Below are 12526 nucleotides of genomic sequence, written 5' to 3' on the forward strand. Positions count from 1 at the left end.
TGCCAATTGATATAGATTCACTTGATCCAACCATTGGATTATCTCGTACATTACAAAAGGCTCATCTTTATTTTTTAATGACACTGCAAATGAATGGAAGTCTTGGTCAAATTAATTGATTTGTATGGCTGCTTATTACAACATCTGGGAAGATTCTAACAACTCGTTAATCAAAATTCTCACAAAAAGACAAACCAATATTACAAAGGTTAAGAAACAAGTGATGACTAACCCTCCTTGTTTCTAATTAATTGTTGTTTTTCAGTTTTGCACAAATATTAAGAAAATAAATAAGTATATCTCGATTTTAGAAAAAACACATTAAAATACTAAAATAACCTTGATCATTTAATGATGTAATGAGAGAGAGTTAATACTTGTAGTTTAATTAATAAGTTTAAAACAGAAAAAAAAAAAATTAATACAATATTGAAATATAAAGTGACAGATAATATATAATAAGAATATTTTGCAAACAAGAATGTTATTGTGAAATATATGGAGTAATAGGTTGATCAATTAATAGAAATGTAACCGTTTCTTACACTCCTTTTGACTCTAAAATTTTCATACACAAAAATCGCTCGAATTTATGCTACACTCGTTAAAGTATTCCAAATAAACTTTTACGTAATTAAATGCATGTTCATTATAATACAGTATATAAAATTAATAAAATCGCGATTTATTTATTAATTAAATACCTCAATTAAAGAATCATAGATTTATAAAATATGTTCTGTAATTAAATTATTATTATTTATAAAATCTGACCAATCAAAGAAACTTAAACCAATAAAGAACACTGTGTCATAAGTCAAGACGACTAACCAAAGTTTAACTGGTCAATATATGAATGAATGTACAACAAGGACCACAACCCAAATTCAATAGTTAATTTATTTCTCAATATTTTATTTCTTTTATTTTAAGGGTATAAAAATTGAGATATGAAACAACTCCATTCGAGATCGATTCTTAAAGCTCGTTCGAACTTGTTTCGTTATCATAACAAATTAAACTTAAAACATATATTTTCGTTCGATCAGTTATGAAAGTCACCTCGAGCTCGATTAGATTCTTTTTTTTTTTTTTGTTTATAATAAAATATGAATACGAAATAAAGTTATTCAAGTTCGGTTATGACTAAAGCTCGTATGAATTCGACTCGATTTGTTTACACACCTCTGAAGCAGCATATAATAACTTTTGCAGTGAACACAAATACATATATAGTCCAATTTGCATGACAATACCCAATTTAAATCAAAGCCCAATAAGTGTGATAGCTCAGAATATAACCCATATACAAAATTGACCCAGTGAGTCAAGATACTGAAGAAGCCCAACACGTGAGGCTCACGTGCCAAGAGACACGTCACCTCCCCATTACCATCTTCATCATGATTCTTCACGATGCTGCTTGATGCTATCGTGCGCCGCCTAAATTGGAACTTTTATCGTGCGCTCCTAAAGTGGAATTCTCACAGCACAGCTCCTTGCCACCACCACCACCACCACCGCGGCTTCCCTAAGCTTCATCTTTCCAGACACCGCCCGCATCCTACCTCCGCTGCCACGTCGTTAACCTTTTCCTCTTCATCTGTTTAAGCCATGGAGGTATCATCTCTCTCTCTCTCTCTCTCTCTCTCTCTCTCTCTCTCTCTCTCTCTCTCTAATAATGTGCTTTGTATTGAGTGTTCTTTTACTTTTCTGCGAATAATTAGTGTTGGGATTTAAGAATCCGATTTCGAATTTTTTTTTTTTTTTGGTCGATTATCAATGTGTAGGAACAAATGCTAATCAGTGTGTTTAATTGAACATAGAATCTTCTAAGTTTTATCTTTCTATTTGTTAATTTGATTGATGTGGCTAGAATCTGGTATAAACTATGTTTATGTGTAGCACTAGTTTGATTTGGGCATATCATTTTTTATTTTATTTTTTCTGCCTGAAATTTTCTGGAAATTGGTGATCTATTGGAATAAACACGTCAAGCCTATGTGATTTTCGCCGTTAGCTTCCGACGATTACCCAAAGAAATGATTGCGTTGTCTTAAAATAAAGTAAAATGGAGGAGACATTTTCGAGGTTTTAGTAATCATTTCTTCAATCGGATTAGAAATTGGATACCTCTTTAGTTATCCGTTACTTGTGTTGCGTGTTTTTAAGCTTTGAGTGCGCAGATGAAGAAAATTATTTTGTGCATAAATCTGCCTGAATTAACCTTTTGATTTTCATAAAATGAATAGAATCATTTTGGTTGGATTTTCGTAGGATGAAACGATTGATATTTGTTTTGAGCTTTTTCCGAGGGATAAGCATTTATTTTTTGGAGTAGCTTTTCTTATTCGGCTTTGACAACATCCAAGGGTTTTCCATATTTTATTCCTCTCGTATTTATACTAGTTTTCGTATTTTCTTATGGTTTTTGTACGTCACGAAATGGACCATGGTTTTCAACATCTTATTTCAACGTTATTTTATCTCTCCCAACAGCGATTCTTGAATGGAAGTGGCACCGACAAGAACAAAGGAATGGTCGAGGAGTTGGAGAGCTATGGAGTGATAAAATCGAAGAAAGTGGCGGAAGTAATGGAAGCCGTCGATAGGGCTTTGTTTGTACCCGAGGGTACACCTCCGTACGTCGACAGTCCTATGCAGATTGGATATAATGTCACTATTTCGGCACCGCACATGCACGCAACATGCCTTGAGTTGTTGGAGAACCATTTAAAGCCCGGCATGCATGCCCTAGATGTTGGCTCGGGTAATTTATGTTGCTATATCTATGTTTAGAATGTTGTGAAGTTTTTACGAAGTAAGCTAAAATAATTTCACTAAACACAATTCTAGCTTCCGTTCTTGCAAACGTAATTTTGCATCGTTCAGATTTTGTCAACTTCTTGCAAGAACGGGGTATTTGACTGCTTGATTTTCAGAATTAGTATCGCGAGCCAAAATTGTGATGTGTTCGTTTCTGGGCAATTTTATGTTGTGCCCTTTGTGGACAAAATATTTTAGCGATATGATTTGGCGAAAAAAAGTAGTGTTGTGTTGAAAACTATGTCTACTCGGTTTATTGATTTGATGAATTTCTTCTTGTAGGAACGGGGTATTTAACTGCTTGTTTCGCCGTTATGGTTGGATCACAAGGCCGTGCTATTGGCGTAGAACATATTCCTGAATTAGTCGAATCTTCAGCGAAAAATATCGAGAAAAGTGTGGCAGCCCCACTATTGAAAGAAGGATCACTCTCAATCCATATCGGTGGTATATATATTATATATGTTGCTGTTCTAATTTTAATTTTCAACAATATTTATCGGATTTAATTTCTGAAATCGTTTAAAATTCTTGATAGATGGGAGGCAGGGGTGGCCAGAGTTTGCACCGTACGATGCCATTCATGTAGGAGCTGCTGCACCGGAGATTCCTCCGGCACTTGTTGAACAGCTGAAACCTGGCGGCAGACTGGTAGTCCCCGTCGGAAAAGTCTCCCAAGAGCTGAAAGTCATCGACAAGAATATGGATGGCACACTAAGTGTACGAAATGAGCTTTCTGTTCGCTATGTTCCACTGACAAGCCGAGAAGCTCAGTTACGGGGACGCTAGCAGCAATAACGCCTAATTATTGGTTTCGTCACCTTTGTTTATAAAAACTCATTTCTGAATAATCATTGATATTACTAAAAGAATTCATGTGAGCTTTTGGTTTGGATTAAGTGAATGATGTACTGTAACAAGAGGACTATAAAATATATATTATGGGTAAATTACGGTCGCTCCTGGTAAGGTCAAATTATGAAAAAATCCCTCATGTTTAGGTAATTATAACCACCCCCAACTATGAATCTTCTTCCGAGTTAATCCTTATGGTGTCAAATTCACTAAAACCTTCCAGGTTCCGTGAAATGTTCTTCATTTTGTACTCGTTTTGTGCAAAAATGCAGTTTCTGGTGTATTATAATATGATATTGTAAAGTCAAGAGACGCATCTAATGATCATCTTGATTCAAAATGTCGAGCTCGAATGGGGTAAAACGGGTATAAACTGGAGAATATTCTACATAATTTAGAAAATTTTACTAAATTTGACTGCACAATGGTGGACATGTAAGAAAAGTCATAGTTGAGCGGTAGTTGTAATCACCCAAATATGAAGGGATTTTTCGTAATTTGAGCTTACCTTAGGGTCACCATAATTTACCCTGTATTTATTATTTTATGACTTTCATGCATTATTTATTTATTTTCTTGCAAACTTTTATAGATATAATTATTTTATGCAAATTTTTGAAATATTTGTTTTTGGAGTTAAAAATAATAATTTTATAATTTTTTTTAAAATAATAATAGCCTTTTGAAAATATTTGTTTGGGCCTTCAGAGGTATGGGCCCAAGTTGCAGCTGAGAGAATTAAGGGCAGAAGATGCATCCGCCGCTCCAGCTCTGAACACGTGGCAACATCGGGATGGCCGGATAATGCCACGACGGCAGATGACTTGGAGGCGCGTCTGAGAGCGAGTGGGGGTAGGTACCGTAGGGGGGTGTCCAAAAGGGGAAAAAATGCATGCATGGTACCATAAGAGCTGAAAAAGGTGCTTGGACACTTGGGGAAAGGTGCTCTAGTCCACAAACCCTAGTGCCCGTTTTGAATCAAATTAGCAATTCTTCTCATTCTCTCTCTTTCCTCTTTCTCTCTCTTTCTTTCTTCCTTTTGATTCTCTTCGTTCTGGTTTGATTTTTGCTGGAGGCGTTGGATTTTTTTAGCGGAAGCTCAGCCATAAACACTCTGTTAATTTGACTTCATGGAGCAGGAGGTATGCTACTCTCTCTCTCACACACACACACACACACACACACACACACACACACACACACACACACACACACACACACACACACACACACACACGCACAAAGACACACGCTGAGCTGTATTCTCTCCCTCTCTTTCTCTCTCACACACCATACACGCTGAGGTCAGAGACTCTATCTGTATCGAAATGGCAAAATGAGCTTTCAATTTTAGCCGGAGTTACTCTCTCTCTCTCACACACACACACACACTCTAAATGAGATATTGAGCCGGCGATATTTTCTCTCTCACACACACACGCACGCACGCTGAGAAATATATTATCTCTCTCTCTCTCACACACACACACACACACGCACACACACACATCCGCAGAGGCCAGATAATATCCTGTTCGCATGTGCTTTGGTTTACAGGATTCTAATTGTTATTTCTTTGGAATGATTAGTGTGATTTCACATGTTTCTATTGCAGTACTTACTAGTTGTTGATTATGAAATTAAATGCGGAATTAACTAATTAGTATTTCGATCTTATTAATTTGCACATTTAATTTGTTTTAATTAATTTTCCTCCCAATTAATTAATTGCAGATTTACCCCGGCGGATTTAGTCTAAAAACCAAGAAAGACCTGTTGAACTACCTGATCAAGAACAAAGTGGTGAAATCATCTGACGTGGCAAGAGTATTGGACACCGTGGACCGGGCTCTGTTCGTCCCCGAGGGCACACCACCGTATGTCGACAGCCATCTCCCTATTGGCTATGGTGCTGCCACGTATGCACCCTACCAAAACGGCATTTGCCTCGAGTTGCTTCGTGACCATTTGAAGCCCGGCATGCGCGCTCTCGACATCGGCTCCGGTAATATCCATATCTATATGTCTTTGTTTTACTAATTTAGAATGTCGTTTCGATTTAATTCGGATTGGTTGACGTAATTAATTGCTTGTTGTAGGGACGGGGTATTTGACTGCATGCTTTGCCGTTATGGTGGGACCGAACGGGCGTGTTGTCGGTGTCGATAAAGTTCCGGAGTTGGTTGAGTTTTCGGTTGAAAATATCGAGAAGAGTGAGGCGGCACCACTGCTTAGACAAGGCTCACTCTCACTTCATGTTGGTGGTACGTAAACGTAATTAAATATTTCGATTTTCGATTTTTCGATTTTCGAACATTTGTAAAATATTAATTTGGTTGATCAAAATGTTTTTTTTTTTTAAGAGGGGAAGATGGGATGGAAAAAATGTGGGCCGTACGATGCGATACATGTTGGGTATGTTGCACAGAAGATATTTCCGGGGCTGATTAAGCAGTTGAAGCGCGGCGGTAGATTGGTGATTCCGGTGGGAGAGGGCGGCTCGGTGAGCCTGACGGTGGTGGACAAGAATTCCAACGGGGCTGTAACTGTAGTGAGCGAAACTACTGTCGTTCGAGCTCACACAGATGGAAGAAGAATCACGATTTCACCGTGATGTAGTGGTCGATTCCGGAGGTATTTTTGATTGTCAGTGCTATGTTTGCTGCAAAGAATTACTCCCTTTGTCTTGGTTATCTATCACCTTTTGCTAATTGTCTGTATAATTAATTGCAGAACAATTATGTTTAGAGATTGATTTGGGATTGTGAATTCTTGTGCTAGATTTTATCTTTTCGTATTTAGAATTGTGTTTATTTTTGTAAAGAAATCGGCATCAATTCGATTAACTACTTCACAGATTGAAAGTTGAACTAAGAACCCTAATTTGCATACAATGACTGGAAGTTTGAATCTAGTAATTGAACAAGAACGTTTTAACGTGGTTCGATCATAGTGATCTACATCTACCGGGAGAGAGAGAGAGAGAGAGAGAGATAGAAATCGAGTACGAACACTAAACTTGTACAGAGATACAATACAAGAGATTACAAATCTGCCTCCAAACACTAACTCAGTTTTCGCAGATTTTCTTCCTCCCCTTCTCTCTCTTCTCCTCACGTTTTTATATGTGCATTGTGTGATCTAACTAACTAACGAGCTAACAAGATCATATGCATACATCCTTCATAGAATCTTCTAGAATGAGCTCAACGACTGCATTTTCTTCTTTCATCTAATAACAACGTGCTAGCTCATGCAGTTAGTTACTAAAAGGATCGGCAAAACTTGGAAAATTAGATGCTACACTTATTTATTTACACTGGGTGGGTTCGAAACGTAGATCTACATATTATCACACACAAACATGTATATGTGTGCTTAGTGGATAGTTATTCAATCAAATCTATACTACAAATCCACCTATATAAATAACCAGATGTATCATCTAACTTCCCGCCAAAGTTTAGCGGGCTCTTGTCTAATTTGGGCCTTTTTGGTACTGGGCTGATGGAAGGGCAGAAGATGTATCCACGTCGCTCCCAGCTCCGGACACGTGGCAACACAAGGATGGTTAGTCAACGCTATGATGGCAATTGGCTGGCACGTGCCTGAGGGCGAGTGTTGGGGTGGGTAGGTAGCTAGGGCTTTTTTCCGAAACGGGCTAACAAATGCATGCATGAACCAGAAGATCTCAAAAAAGGTGTTGAGACACAATTCAGGAAAGAGGCAACCCAAAAATCCTTGGGCTTTTCTGGATCGTTGACCAAAATTTCTTGCGCTTTGAATTTGAGCCGGAAATATTTTCTCTCTTTCTCTCTCTAACACACACGCCAGATCAAATGGGTCTTCTCTCATTCCCTCTCTCTCTTTGTACTGTCTCACACACACACTTACACGCAGAGGCCAGAGATGCTGAATCTGCTTTCAATTCGAGCCGCCGGAGATTTTCTCTCTCCCTCTCTCTCGGAAAAACACACCGGAGATGTTTTCCCTCTCTCTCTCTCAGACACACAGTACACCGGAGGAGATATTCTCTCTCGGTCTCTCTCTCCGACGACGCACCAACATACACGATGGAGGAACTCGAAGAGGAACTCCAAAAGGAACAGGAAAAGGAATTCGAAGAGGTACTCTCTCTCTCTCTCTCTCTCTCTCTCTCTTACACACACACACACACAAAGCCTGTTTGCGCTTATGATATTATGGAAGGGGATAAATGTGCTTTGAATTTGAGGTTTCTTCTAATAATTTATTTTGAATAATTAGTGCTGGAAATTTGAGCTTCAATAATTGCTTGATCATATATGAATTATGATATATGAAATTTGTATGAACTAATTCAGATCTGGTGGTTTTGCATTCACATAATTTTTATAGCCATAATATGTGAAATGAATGTGATTTTCACAGTTGATTTAGCTTCCGATTCCGATAAACGAGACCGTATGATAACGAAATGGTGCTTGTTTTAATCGAGACGAAATGGTCACTGTACTTGACATTGAAGTGAATGTGATTTTCACCGTTATTTTAGCTTCCGATTCTGATAAACCGATAAACGAGACGTATGATAAAGAAATGATGTTTGTTTAAATTACAGTTGATGAGATTGCACATTAATTATTAATTAGTAGTACGATCGATCTTAATTATTTCCATTTGTTTCTATCTTTCTCCGACCGTATGTACAGTATTTCCCGGGTTCACATTCTATTCGTACGAAGAGACAACTGATGAAATACCTCAAGGAAAACAGAGTGATAACATCACTCGAAGTGGTAAGAGTAATGAATATAATCGACCGGGCTTTGTTTGTACCCGACGGCTCACCCCCATACGTCGACTGCCGTCTGCTAAACGGCTTCCATAGTTTTATGTTAGCACCTCGCCATCATGCACAGTGCCTTGAGCTGTTACAGAACCATTTGAAGCCCGGCATGCGTGCTCTTGATATCGGCTCAGGTTATAATATATTATTTAAGAATGCATGCAGTTTTTTTGTATCGGATTTTGTAATTAAGGTACTTAATTATATATATAATTAACTTGATGTATAATTAGGGACGGGGTATTTGACTGCTTGTTTTGCCGTTATGGTTGGATGCCGTGGCCGTGCAGTTGGTGTGGATCTTGTTCCCGAATTGGTCGAACTTTCGATTAAAAATATCGAAAAGAGTAAAGCGGCACCACTATTAAAACAAGGATCACTCTCAGTCCATGTTGGTAGTAAGTATATATATATATATATATATATATATATATATATATATATATATATATATATATATATATATAAATACGTACATGTCGCTCTCTTTCTATATATTTTCGATGTTTTTCGAACATTTCGAAATCAATTTGATTCAATATTTTTTTTTTGTTTTATCTTCTTGTATTGTGATTTTGGTAGATGGAATAGAGGGGTGGGCCGAGTGTGCGCCTTACGATGCGATTAGTGTTGGATTTCTTGCACCGGAATTATTTCCGGCATTTCTCGAGCAGTTGAAGCCGGGCGGTAGATTGCTGGTCGGTGTCGAAGATGGTGACTCCGTCAAGAACATGGTAATTGATAATTATTAAGAAATAATTAATGTGGCAACACAATTAATTGATCGAAAAGCTCAGTTAATTAGTGATTTTTGGATGAGCCTTTGTCAGGTCAATGAATTTTTCTTGAATCCTAATTGAACTAAATTAAAATTAAAATTTCACACAATTACTTGTTTCAATTTTCTTATTTAGAATAACATTGCATAAACCCTTATGTTACTGGTAATTACAAATTACTCCTAAAATTAACAATCATTATAACTTATAATAAACCCTTTATGGTATTGGTAATTACAGACAACTCCTAAAATTAACAGTCATTTGAATAAATTATCTAAATTACCCTTATACTAAACAACCAAATTATAGGTAAATTTGGAGTACTCTTTGAGGTAAGACAAAATGCTGCACTAGAGGAACTCTACACATTGCCTTTTCTTTTTTCTCCCAAAATAGAAATCCAATCACTATTAATAGAAAATGTAGAAAACGAAACGCAACTGAAGAGACCAAGAGCTAACTATAGAAACTTTGGACTATCCGTATTATTATTATTAGGGTAAAGTTCACTTTGCACCCCTGAATTATTAGGCGTGTCGCATATACACCCTTCAAATTGTTCGCGGTCGCTGTTTTCGGAAGTCGGGACCACGAGGGCATATAAATTTGGTAAGGGGCAAAAATGAAATAAATAAATAAATCGTCTAAATTGGGTCATTTGTGAGAAGGAATTAAAATTCTGTGGGCCTAGTAATGAGTGGGCCCAAGAAGGATTGGCTTAGGGTTGCTTGCAGCTGAGCTGAGAGAATTAAGTAATTAAGGGCAGAAGATGCATCCGCCGCTCCAGCTCTGGACACGTGGCAATATCTAGATGGTCTGATAATGCCACGTTGGCAGATGACTGGGTGGCACGTCTGAGAGTGAGTGGGGGTGGGTGGGTAGGGGGTTTCCGAAACGGGAAAAAGTGCATGCATGGTACCATAAGAGCTGAAAAAGGTGCTTGGACACTTGGGGAAACAGGCTACCTACCCAGAAACCCTAGTGTGGTTGTTTTGAATCAAATAAGCACTTCTTTTACTTCTTCATCTTATTCTACATAGCTCTCTTCTTTCCTCTGTTTTTTCTTCATTCTGTGGTAACTTTTCTTCTTTGTTTGATTTTGCTGCCGGATAGGATGCGTGGAACTAGGATTTTGCGGAACCTCTACCAGAATACTACTCATCAGTCGAACGAACCGGAGGTACTCTCTCTCTCTCTCTCTCTCTCTCTCTCTCACACACACACACACACACACCCCGCAGAGAGCCTGTTTGCATTTTGTATTTTGGAAGTAGCTAAATGTGCTTTGAACTATTTAGCTTCATTTGTCAACTATATATATATATATATATATATATATATATATATATATATATATAATATATTTATCAAAATCTGTGAATATTTAATACTAATTAATCAGGGGTTTTAATCGACAGAATTTTCGATAGCGCTAGAACATGGTATACGGACTACGACTAGGTATAGGAACTTTCGTAATGCGAATAGTTTTTTCCATCCTCGAACTTAGTTTAAGAGCTTTCATTTATTGTCACAATGTTTGGAGAAATTAATTGTTGTTGATGTATCAGAATGAATAGATCAAGTAAAGGTGATTTTTAACCGTTAATTACCTTTCGATAAAAGGGAACGAAGAAACGAGTACGTATACATGCATGATAAACAAACAATGTTTCTTTTCGAGAAGAAATGCTTTTACCTTTATCCGTATTAGGATTAGTACGTGTGAGTACTGCTTTGATTTGCTTTTTTCGACATGATTATTAAGTGTTCCGATTTTTCTTCTATATATACATATATATATATATATATATATATATATATATATATATATATACATACGGTTTTTTGCACTTAATGAATAACAGTATACTGATCTTATTATTACCACATTGTTTTTTTTTTTTTTTTTTTTTCCCGGCAACAGCTTTTTCCAGGGGGGCATTCTCTCGCTACAAAGAGAGATTTGTTGAATTACCTGATTAAAAACCGACAAGTGAAATCGGGGGAAGTGGCAAGAGTACTTCATACGTTAGACAGGGCTTTGTTTGTACCTAATGGCACACCCCCATATGTCGACAGACATCAGCCAATCGGCAATGGTTCGTCTATGTTTGCACCTAACCAAAATGCTCTTTACCTCGAGTTCTTGCACGACAATCTGAAGCCCGGCATGCATGCTCTTGATATTGGATCCGGTAATATATCTATATCTATATATCTATATACATACATGTATCTTTGTTATGATCTGTCGTTTTTGAAACGTGGAATTTTGTAGGGTCGGGGTATTTGACTGCTTGTTTTGGCGTTATGGTGGGACCAACCGGGCGTGCTGTTGGTGTGGAAAAAGTTCCTGAATTGGTTGATTTTTCAGTTCAAAACATCGAAAAGAGTGAGGCTGCATCACTGCTTAGACAAGGCTCGCTCTCGATCCATCTTGGTGGTAAATATGTTTGCTCTCTTTCCATTCTCGAGTTTCGGACATTTCCAATCTAATTTGATTCATTCGTTTTTTCTTGTATTAATATGATTTTGGGAATTCTGTTTTTTTTTTTGGTAGATGGGACGAAGGGATGGGCGGAGTTTGCGCCTTATGATGCGATTATTGTTGGATGGATTGTGCCGGAAATTTATCCGGCATTGACCGAGCAGCTGAAGCCCGGCGGCAGATTGCTGGTGACCGTTGAAGATGGCCCCTCCGTGCACCAGCTGGTAGTTGATAAGGAATCCGATGGCAACATAATCGTACGGTCGAAAACTCCCGTTCATCGCGTTCGCACTAGGGGGTCGAATATCTCAGTTGCACCGTTGCAGTGATCGATCGAGGTGTTGTCACTACTACTATATTTATCTGATAATGCTTAAGAAGAAACACTCTGTTCTTGTTTTCGATCGACTTTTATTGCTGTCTGTATTAATATTGCAGAACAACTAAGTTAAGAGACTGATTTCGGATGCGTGTCTTTAATTTGTTCTCGTGGTTTAGCTTTTCGTGTTTACCGTACTGAACTTGAATTTTGTAAAAAAAAGATCGATTATGGATTATTAATTTTTTGTCATATTCCTACTTTCGATTCAAAAATATTTGTGATGGAAAATGAACTTACGTATGAAGTCCCGTTTTTCGATTTTATCAAGTTTATGAATGATTCAAATATTTAATATTAGGGATGAAACAAAATAAAACTTTCAACTTATTATTGACTGCATCATAACGAATCAAGGTCGAACA

At 37.5% G+C, this 12526-nt stretch overlaps 4 protein-coding genes across 6 annotated transcripts; all 4 read left to right on the forward strand.

Moving 5' to 3' along the window:
- Window positions 1–1370: 1370 nt before the first annotated feature.
- Window positions 1371–3725, forward strand: LOC105975104 (protein-L-isoaspartate O-methyltransferase 1). The gene is made up of 4 exons (XM_013000278.2): window positions 1371–1620; window positions 2500–2770; window positions 3109–3273; window positions 3365–3725. The coding sequence occupies exons 1-4, from the start codon at window positions 1615–1617 to the stop codon at window positions 3613–3615; spliced, it is 693 nt and encodes a 230-aa protein (XP_012855732.2). The 5' UTR covers window positions 1371–1614; the 3' UTR covers window positions 3616–3725.
- Window positions 3726–4661: 936 nt separating this feature from the next.
- Window positions 4662–6485, forward strand: LOC105975111 (protein-L-isoaspartate O-methyltransferase-like). Its single transcript, XM_013000286.2, has 4 exons — window positions 4662–4823; window positions 5416–5686; window positions 5781–5945; window positions 6045–6485. The coding sequence occupies exons 1-4, from the start codon at window positions 4812–4814 to the stop codon at window positions 6293–6295; spliced, it is 699 nt and encodes a 232-aa protein (XP_012855740.2). The 5' UTR covers window positions 4662–4811; the 3' UTR covers window positions 6296–6485.
- A 939-nt stretch (window positions 6486–7424) lies between these two features.
- On the forward strand, window positions 7425–12376 carry LOC105974962 (protein-L-isoaspartate O-methyltransferase-like). 3 transcript variants are annotated; one of them, XM_088823405.1, is made up of 8 exons: window positions 7425–7808; window positions 8373–8643; window positions 8743–8907; window positions 9092–9243; window positions 10405–10471; window positions 11219–11489; window positions 11573–11737; window positions 11855–12376. In XM_088823405.1, exons 4-8 carry the CDS (start codon window positions 9221–9223, stop codon window positions 12109–12111), a joined length of 783 nt encoding a protein of 260 aa, XP_088679531.1. In that variant the 5' UTR covers window positions 7425–7808; window positions 8373–8643; window positions 8743–8907; window positions 9092–9220; the 3' UTR covers window positions 12112–12376. The 3 variants fall into 3 exon arrangements, with proteins under 3 accessions (XP_088679531.1, XP_088679532.1, XP_088679533.1); XM_088823406.1 differs by lacking the exons at window positions 7425–7808; window positions 8373–8643; window positions 8743–8907; window positions 9092–9243 and adding an exon at window positions 9952–10277; XM_088823407.1 differs by lacking the exons at window positions 7425–7808; window positions 8373–8643; window positions 8743–8907; window positions 9092–9243 and adding an exon at window positions 10207–10274.
- LOC148767812 (protein-L-isoaspartate O-methyltransferase 1-like) lies at window positions 7755–9100 on the forward strand. The gene is made up of 4 exons (XM_088823328.1): window positions 7755–7808; window positions 8373–8643; window positions 8743–8900; window positions 9092–9100. Exons 1-4 carry the CDS (start codon window positions 7755–7757, stop codon window positions 9098–9100), a joined length of 492 nt encoding a protein of 163 aa, XP_088679454.1.
- Window positions 12377–12526: the final 150 nt, after the last annotated feature.

Source organism: Erythranthe guttata, chromosome 9, assembly GCF_056151865.1.
Source record: "Erythranthe guttata isolate IM_541 chromosome 9, IM_541, whole genome shotgun sequence".
Lineage (NCBI taxonomy): Eukaryota > Viridiplantae > Streptophyta > Magnoliopsida > Lamiales > Phrymaceae > Erythranthe > Erythranthe guttata.

Coding starts and splice junctions, on each gene's coding strand:
- LOC105974962 (XM_088823405.1), top strand. CDS start 9,221: ATGGTGACTCCGTCAAGAACATG. Junction 9,244..10,404: donor GTGACTCCGTCAAGAACATG/GTAATTGATAAT, acceptor GCTGCCGGATAG/GATGCGTGGAACTAGGATTT. Junction 10,472..11,218: donor ATCAGTCGAACGAACCGGAG/GTACTCTCTCTC, acceptor TCCCGGCAACAG/CTTTTTCCAGGGGGGCATTC.
- LOC105975111 (XM_013000286.2), top strand. Junction 5,687..5,780: donor CGCTCTCGACATCGGCTCCG/GTAATATCCATA, acceptor TGCTTGTTGTAG/GGACGGGGTATTTGACTGCA. Junction 5,946..6,044: donor ACTCTCACTTCATGTTGGTG/GTACGTAAACGT, acceptor TTTTTTTTTAAG/AGGGGAAGATGGGATGGAAA.
- LOC148767812 (XM_088823328.1), top strand. CDS start 7,755: ATGGAGGAACTCGAAGAGGAACTCCAAAAGGAACAGGAAAAGGAATTC. Junction 7,809..8,372: donor AGGAAAAGGAATTCGAAGAG/GTACTCTCTCTC, acceptor CCGTATGTACAG/TATTTCCCGGGTTCACATTC. Junction 8,644..8,742: donor TGCTCTTGATATCGGCTCAG/GTTATAATATAT, acceptor ATGTATAATTAG/GGACGGGGTATTTGACTGCT.
- LOC105975104 (XM_013000278.2), top strand. Junction 2,771..3,108: donor TGCCCTAGATGTTGGCTCGG/GTAATTTATGTT, acceptor TTCTTCTTGTAG/GAACGGGGTATTTAACTGCT. Junction 3,274..3,364: donor ACTCTCAATCCATATCGGTG/GTATATATATTA, acceptor AATTCTTGATAG/ATGGGAGGCAGGGGTGGCCA.